At 30.0% G+C, this 8,784-nt stretch overlaps 1 protein-coding gene across 1 annotated transcript; it reads left to right on the forward strand.

The window, feature by feature from the left end:
* Nucleotides 1–2,806: 2,806 nt before the first annotated feature.
* LOC107454646 (calphotin) lies at nt 2,807–8,263 on the forward strand. The gene is made up of 2 exons (XM_043038715.2): nt 2,807–3,055; nt 6,390–8,263. Exons 1-2 carry the CDS (start codon nt 2,996–2,998, stop codon nt 8,016–8,018), a joined length of 1,689 nt encoding a protein of 562 aa, XP_042894649.1. The 5' UTR covers nt 2,807–2,995; the 3' UTR covers nt 8,019–8,263.
* The last annotated feature ends 521 nt before the right edge of the window (nt 8,264–8,784 follow it).

Below are 8,784 nucleotides of genomic sequence, written 5' to 3' on the forward strand. Positions count from 1 at the left end.
TTTTAAAAATTTATTTAATTAATTGTTATTATTATTATTTTATTATTATTTTTCTTACAGTTTCGCAATTTTAATGAATCATTCTTGTTTCACACCAACGAACTCAACATGTTGTTAATTTCCTGCTAATCCATGAATAAAACATAAAATTTGGCACAGTGATATCAGAATATTTGGAATAGATTTTAATTCAAATTTCGTATTTGGCAAAATGTACAATTAGTTCGTTAGTATTTTTCCAATTATTATTACTTAGGTAAAGAGAAAATATATCCACGAATTTTAAGATGCAAGAGTTTTTAATTCCTAAATTTCGTATTAAAAAGTTAGATTTTTTCCTTTTTAAATATTTCAAATACAAACATTTCCTTTTTTCTTCAAAAAAAGACCTCACTTAAAAAAAAAAAAAAAAAAAAAAAAAAAAAACACTGCAACTTGTCAAGGCACATATGCCAGAATCAAACACCCCTGAGATTTAGAAATTCAAATTAGAGCTGCTATTCAAACTTTTTCTAAAACAAGCGTCATTTAAATTTAGATTCGTTTGTTTAAATTTGTGTCATTTTTCTTTCTTTGAAATATTTTGAGTACGATACAATAAATACATTAAGACGCTTTTTAATACTAAGATGTTTTCGAATAGATGTTTTACAAAATGTTAAAAGCCGTAATTTTAACATAATTCTTTTTATAAAAAAATATAAATGTTAAATTTTTTATTTAAAATTTTTTTAAATAAACAGATTTAAATAATGCTTTCAAGACATTTTTTTTACTCGAAACTTATGTGTGCGAAGAATGGTTGCAAGGCATAATTGATATCGATACCACGAATCAATTTATCGATATCACGATTAATCGATATCGCGATATTCCTTTCACGTGCACCATCAATATAACATTTGTGTGAAAAACAGTTGTTTGTCTCGAAATCACATTTATGAGAAATGATCAATAAAAGTTACGGGAGCAGAGGTGGCTTAAAGCAGCGGTTCTTAACCTATGGGTCGCGACCCAAAATTGGGTCGCGAAGCATATTTCTTGGGTCGCGCTGAGTCGAACCAAAAAAGTTAGTTAATACACCAAATAATAAGTAATACCAACACCTCCTAGAAGAAATCATTGTGGTTTACTCAGCCTAATTTTGACTTTTTTTGGGGTCGCGACATGAACATATTGCTCAAATTTGGGTCGCGGCTTAAAAAGGTTAAGAACCACTGGCTTAAAGAGATAGAGAAGGCTCAGAATGAGGTGACCCAGGTTCGAATCGCAGCGGTGGCTGATGGATACAAATTCTGTCCCAGGCTCGCATCGACCACAGCGCTGACGTAAAATATCCTCAGACGGATCATGAGTCCCCTTGGAGTCAGGCTAACTATGGAGGTTTTCGTGGTTTTTCTCTCTAACGCAAATGCTGATTAGTTCTATTGAAAAACCTTCCACGAAACCCAGTTTCTCCCAATACTTGGCAAACTTCTCTTGTCTTCTGGATTAGGTTCAAAATTACAAGGCTATAGAGTTGAACATTGGTAGTTGTAAACTCAGAATTGGGTTGATTGTTCGACGTGGGATATAATATAAAATAAAATGTTAGGTAAATGTCTAAGTAAATTAAATTTAAAACCTGCTCTTTTAAACACTAAACTGCTTTTTATTTACAAGTGTTAACCCATTTTGAACCAAAGGTGCGTAAATGTACAATTTCAATAAATATTTAGTATTTACACTGCGACTTATATTTTTCACTAATTTTATTTTTCTGCTATTGTCAATGTTCTGAAGATATCTATAAAATGATAGTAATCTGTTGAGAAATTTTTAAACTATTTTAGTTTCTTAACTTGAAACGGTTATTGACGAATTTGACTTTTTGAAAGCGCATAATTATTCCTTTGAGATTAATCATACGTTTTTATGATGGATTAAAGTTGAAAGCTCTGTAAATTAAATAAAAATGAAGCAAATTTCATATAAGTGTTCTAGTGTTTGAATAACAGTTTGTCCATTGATTTGGCCAATGGTGCATATACACACCTTTTTTTTCTGATATAAAATATTATTTTTTATACACGAAACTACTTGTGTGTCTGGATGAATCTAATTTAAGCATATTTCAATGAAAATACTATCACATTTTCTAAAATTTCTATAGTTGGTCGAAAATAGGCAAAAAATGCTTTATGCACTGTATTTTAAAACTGTTTCGCATTTTTAAACAGTATTTAAAAACAACCAGTGATTAAACAATACAAAACACACAACATTTATTCCTAAAGTTTATCACGATTAATCCACGCTACGATGATTTATCAAATAAATCGATATTTTAGTCGAAAATGAAAGCTTCCTTACATAGTTTCAGTTAATTGCGTTTCAATTATCGCGTTCAGCACCTGGCATAGTATAATTAGCTAATTAAGTTATTATCAAACTTAAAAAATCACTACACCACACAACCTTTTCACTGGTACAATACTATTAATCACACCAAAAATTACTTATTAATGACGAATAATTACGCACCAGAACTACAATCTTCTAATTCACACCTATCTTGGAATAAAATAGCCAACCTGGCTGAATTCCAACCACGTAGTTAGAGGACTTTCTGGTGGTTCTTTTTGTTCTTATCAAAATCTGCCTACTGTCTTCACGTGTAAATAAAAAATTAATAGAAAGAAGTAACAATACAAACATTGTAAATGATTGTGATGGGAGGGGAAACATTGAGGATTTGCTTTGAAACAGGAGTTTTGATGGTCATAAGTGAATCTGGCAATGGTGGGCGCGGTTTTTCAATAGCCTTAGGGCAGGGTGAGGAAGAATCTTCTTGATGGACTTTCAGGAGGCTAGCGAGGATGGGATTTTCGATGTGATAAAAAAATGTTATTTGTACTTGACCTAATTTATAATATCTTCGCCAATAAAATATTTTCGAACGTGGTGTCAACCGTACCATGGGATTGATTGTGGGTATTTAAAGAGCGAGAAAAAAATGTCTGTATTCAATTCGTTTGTCTGGATTCGAATGCGAACAACAATCATGATTGGATTCGTAAGTACTTTTTATATCGTTTAACATTGTATCGTCATTATTTAAAATAAGATGTGTAAAAATGTTGCAGTTTTAATTTTTAAAGTTAGCCCAATTTAAAAACTATTATTAAAATTATAAATTTTTTAAATTATTGTAAATTTATTAATTTTGAAAATTATGTATTTTTAATTTTGAAAATTATAATATTTAAAAAAAAATTAAAAATGATATTTGTATTTTACCTAATTAATACTATCTTCACTAATAAAATATTTTCGAACTTGATATTATCCGTACCATAAATATGTTTAAAAAAATGAAGAAAAAAAAGTCTGCATTCTAATCGTTGATTCGGATTGTTTGATTTGATTTGTTTGCAATAAACAAACCTAATTTGACTCGCAAGTACCTTCACAAAATTATTTAAATTTTATGAAATTTGAATTTAATATAAAAATTAATTATATTTAATTTTAATTTTTATAAATTATAACAATTTTAATAAATTTAAAAAATTTTATAAATTTGATACTTTCAAAAACTTTTACGATTTTATTAATTTTGAAAATTATTTTAATTTTAAAAATTATGTTATTAAAAAATCAAAACTTACTTCGTTGGTTTAACTTATATATATTTTTAATTTTGAAAATTATAATATTTAAAAAAATTTTAAAATGATATTTGTATTTTACCTAATTAATACTATATTCACTAATAAAATATTTTCGAACTTGATGTTATCCGTACCTTAAATATGTTTAAAACAAAAGAAAAAAAAAGTCTGCATTCTAATCGTTGATTCGGATTTGTTTGCAATAAACAAACATAATTTGACTTGTAAGCACCTTCACAAAATTATTTAAATTTTCTCATTTAATTAATTTTGAATTTCATAAAATTTGAATTTAATATAAAAATTAATTATATTTAATTCTAATTTTTATAAACTATAATAATATTAATAAATTAAAAAAATATTATAACTTTAATAATTTCAAAAACTTTTACAATTTCATTAATTTCAAAAATTATTTTAATTTTAAAAATTATTTTAATTTAAAAAATTATTTTAATTTTAAAAATTATTATGCTATTAAAAATTCAAAACTTACTTCGTTGGTTTAATTTAAAAAAATTAATATAAGCAGCAAAACATTGAGAAATTGAAAATTGTAAATTTGATTGAAGATAATATTAACATAAAGTATTTTTTGAAATCATTGAAAAAATGTGATGAATTATAATCTGAAAGTATGCATAAATGAGAAATATTATTATTTCTTTGCTAATACATTTAAATCAAGTAAATTGTGATAAATATAATAATAATAGTTTATAAATTGCAACTAGACTCAAATGTCGCTTTAATTAAAATTCAGTTTGTGAATTTTTTTCGTAGCTTCTGTTATCTTAAATAGTTTTATTATTTAGCATTCTCACGCTATTTAATTTCCTTATAAAGAGATTGGTGTAAATATACTATGAATTGAAATTAGTAAACTGAAACTTTTAAATACAATAAATTAAATGAAGTTTTAATAATTTTGAAAAATATTTCAAATATGAATGATAAATAATAAACGAAAAAGGGATTTAAATAACTACATAATACCTCAAAAAGCTTAATCTTAACCTTTAACGTGTAAAAAAATTCTTCTTTGACTTCTAATTTGATGCGATAAAAATAAGTTATTTAGTATTAGTGTTAATTAAGCTAATGATCCCGATAATTACAAAATATAATAATGAAACCAATGAACTTTTAATAATGAAACTTTTTTTGTTTTTCTTAATATCTGATTAGAAATATATGGTCAAATTTTAGACTTGTTCTGGTGAAAGATGTCAATTACAATGACAGACAATTAGGATAATTACCTGGATAATTACAAAATGTGAAAATTAAACTAATTTAGTTTTTCTATTTCATAAAGAACACATGTTCCAAATTTTAGCTTTCTAACTTAACTTAATGAGAAGTGGAAGTATTAAAAATGAATGAATAAGGACTTTACCTTTTATATTTACAGACTAGAAACATTAGTAACACCACTCGACTAACGAAAATTTATTTGTGAAAACTAGCAACTTTTCAGCTGATTTCGGGGTGAAATGACCTCCTGAATCTGAATATGATCATCTTTCTCCTCAGAACTTATTGTTTTCTTATTTTATTTTTTAAGGATTTCTTATGGGAGTTTTCTAGCTATTCGATAGTTTTATAGCCATAAGTTTGATTTGAAGGGAAGATTATTTTAATCGTTAAACTTTTTCTGATGGCATAGAGAGAGGAAAAGTTTTAAAATATAAATAGCTATAGGAACGAGGAATATTCTATGGGGATTTGGGCCTCAAATTGTGAAAAAAGAAATAGATAAGTGATCGTTTCTTCCATTTTTCTGGTGGTGAGTGGGAGAGTCAGAAAGCCCTTGTACAATTTCTTGTTAAAGTTTTAGGACCTCTCCTACTCATCTGCTTTTGGTCAGAATTGTGGAAAAATATTTTTAGTATTTAGGGGTGTTAGGGAGATTTAAGCTTTAATTTGCTGGCAATAAGTGAAATAATTACCAAAATAATAATAATAAAATTTTTTTCATTTTTTTAAAAATTTTCAGTGGTTAATCTATCTAAAATCTATCTCCTCGCTGCTATCACTGCTCACGTTTAGAATTTTTCACCTTTCTAGCACCACAGCAGAAAACGATTAGGATAATCCTTTCCCCTCTCTCTTTAACAAATTCATGGCCATAAAATTATCTAAAAATGATAAAAAGTACAAAAATGATAAAATGCACAGTATTCCTCAGTTCATTTATGATAAAAATCAGTAAGAATTAGTTTCATGCACAGCAAAGTAATTTGAAAATTTAGGAAATCATCATTTTTTTATTTAGATTATTAATTAGAATTTAAAAAAATATTAATTAGAATAACAAAATTAGAGTGTGAAAACTTATTTGTTTAAAAAGTTGGATGAAAATGATTATGCAATAATTATTACTAGTTTTTACTGTCAGATTTCTAAACATTCAGATAATTATGTATTACTATTAGACATTCATATTCAGATAATTATTGCTATTAGATTCAGAAAATTACTACTATTAGATTCAGATAGTTATTATTATTTGACTATTAGGCTTTTATATTCGGATAATTATTACAATTATATTTCTTATCATTCAAATAGTTATTACTATTTGTATCCAATATTACGCGTGTTTCCTCCTACGAGTAAACCGTACTCTTTTTCAAATTATTTATTTCAACAGTATCAACTTATTATAAATTTATTTGTATTCCATTTGCTAAAAAAATACTAACAATGGAATCTACTATTATTTTGTAGGTAGCCGCACTACTCTTTGCAGCAATTGCAGTGGCAACACCGATGGGAGACACTGCTGTATTTGGAATACGCACCGCACCTCTTAAATATGCTTATCCTGTAGCACCAGTAGCATTTGCAACCCCAGCAAAGGGTGCTGAATATTCAGATGAATCTGGTCCTGCACCAAATGCCGAAGCATCCGCTTATTCTGCAGAAGCACCAAATGAAAATCCATCTGTCAAAGAATATGCCCCTCAAGACGCTCAGCAGAGTATTGATGACTCCAAACTTGACACATATTCTACCGATCTAAATGAAGAAGCTCCTGCTGCCCCTGAAGAACCAAACAGAAATGAACCAGCAGCTCCTTCATCGGCCGTATCATACGCATCTGATGAAAAAGAAATTACTCAGCAAGAAATTGCTGCTGATACTCAATCTGATGATTCGCCTAATATTAAAGGATATTCATACGGCTCTCAAGTTTCACATGCTGCAGTAGCCCCAGCTCCTGAATTGAGACGTTATGCTTATTCATCTGAAGTCCACCATTCAGCCCCAGCATTCCCAGTAGCTCCTGCTCCAATCGCTGTAGCAGCACCCGCAGTTAAGGGCTATGCTTATTCTTCAGAAGTTCATCGCGCTGCTCCAGTAGTCCCCGCACCACTGAAAGGTTATGCCTATTCTTCTGAGGTACATCATTCAGCCCCGACATTTGCAGTAGCAGCTGCTCCAGCTCCAATTGCGGTACCAGCTCCTTCCAAGGGCTATGCTTACTCCTCTGAAGTTCACCATGCTGCTCCAATACCAGCCGCTGTTGCAGTACCAGCTCCTGCAATTAAAGGATATGCTTATTCTTCCGAAGTTCATCACGCAGCTCAACCAGCAGTTGCAGTTGCCGCACCAATTCCTTCTGTGAAAGGTTACGCCTATTCTTCCGAGGTTCATCACTCAGCCCCAGCATATGCTGCTGTACCAGCTGCACCAGTAAAAGGATTTGCTTATTCATCTGATGTTCACCATTCAGCACCAGTAGCCGCTATCGCCACAGCACCCGCAGCTGTAGCTATTCCAGCACCAGTCCATAATTACTATGCATCTCCAGCTGTTGCTGTAGCTGCCCCGGCTGTTAAAGGATATGCTTATTCTTCTGAAATTCATCACGGGGCCCCCGCAGTTGCAGTACCAGCACCAGCTCTTACAGTGGCAGCTCCAGCAGCTAAAGGTTATGCATATTCATCTGAAATTCATCACGGAGCCCCAGCAGTTGCAGTAGCAGCCCCTGCTGTCAAAGGCTATGCGTATTCATCTGAAATTCATCACGGAGCCCCCGCAGTTGCAGTACCAGCTCTTGCAGTAGCAGCTCCAGCAGCTAAAGGTTATGCATATTCATCTGAAATTCATCACGGAGCCCCAGCAGTTGCAGTAGCAGCCCCTGCTGTCAAAGGCTATGCGTATTCCTCCGAAGTTCATCACGCAGCTCCAGTAGTAGCAGCTCCTAGAGTTTTTGCAGCCGCTGCCCCATCACTCAAAGGACATGCCTATGCCACAGAAATTAGACACGGAGCTCCATCTTTATCTTATGCGTCTGAAATTGTGCATGCACCAAACCATTATAAAGGTAGCCGCTTTGTTAGTCATTATTAAAGAAACAAGTATTGGTGCTTTAAATTATTTTGTTTACATCATCGCTATGAATGAGAGCCAAAGATATATGATGAATAAATGCAAGTAATTCACAATTTCTAACTGCTTATATGCTGTATATTTCAGTTTTACATAATTTAGATTATAAGAATTTCATTATTTCAAATACAGTAGTAAAACTGAATAGATAAAATTCTTTATAAGAACATGGAAAGTGAAAAATAAAAATATTTTTTTTAAAAAAATTTAGTCCTTTACTTTAACCCAGTTTATAAAAACGTATCATTTCAAAAAATAAATAAGATAAATGAATAAATAAAAGGAAAATCCGTATACATTCTAGTAATTGCATATATATTTGAAATGTACATAAAAATATTCTAATTATTTTTAAATATTTTATGATTTATTGAAAATATTAGAAATCAAAAAACTTGGAAGAACGCTATACATTTTATTCAATGCGACAATCTGAAACTTGCATTAACTAGCACTCTGACGAAAAATTATTGACGAAATTTCGAATTATGCAATTAAATAAAATAACTTTTACAAAAATAGATTAAAAAAGTTATGAGTTTTAACTTAAGTACTAATAAAGCGATTTTTGAGTTAAAGATAACGATTTTGTTTTGTAGAGACATTTGTCGCAATTTCAAGCACAAAATAAAAATTATTTTATTAATTTCCACCAAAATAATACAAACTTGAAACGCAAAGTATCACAATAATTAAAAAAAAAAACATATATAGAACTGTGCGCGAA

The sequence above is a fragment of the Parasteatoda tepidariorum genome, chromosome 2 (assembly GCF_043381705.1).
Source record: "Parasteatoda tepidariorum isolate YZ-2023 chromosome 2, CAS_Ptep_4.0, whole genome shotgun sequence".
Classification (NCBI taxonomy): Eukaryota; Metazoa; Arthropoda; class Arachnida; order Araneae; family Theridiidae; genus Parasteatoda; species Parasteatoda tepidariorum.

What these genes read in the sequence shown, in the direction of transcription:
- LOC107454646 (XM_043038715.2), top strand. Translation starts at nt 2,996, where the DNA reads ATGTCTGTATTCAATTCGTTTGTCTGGATTCGAATGCGAACAACAATC. An exon ending in CAACAATCATGATTGGATTC is followed by an intron (nt 3,056 to 6,389) that starts GTAAGTACTTTT and finishes ATTATTTTGTAG; the next exon opens with GTAGCCGCACTACTCTTTGC.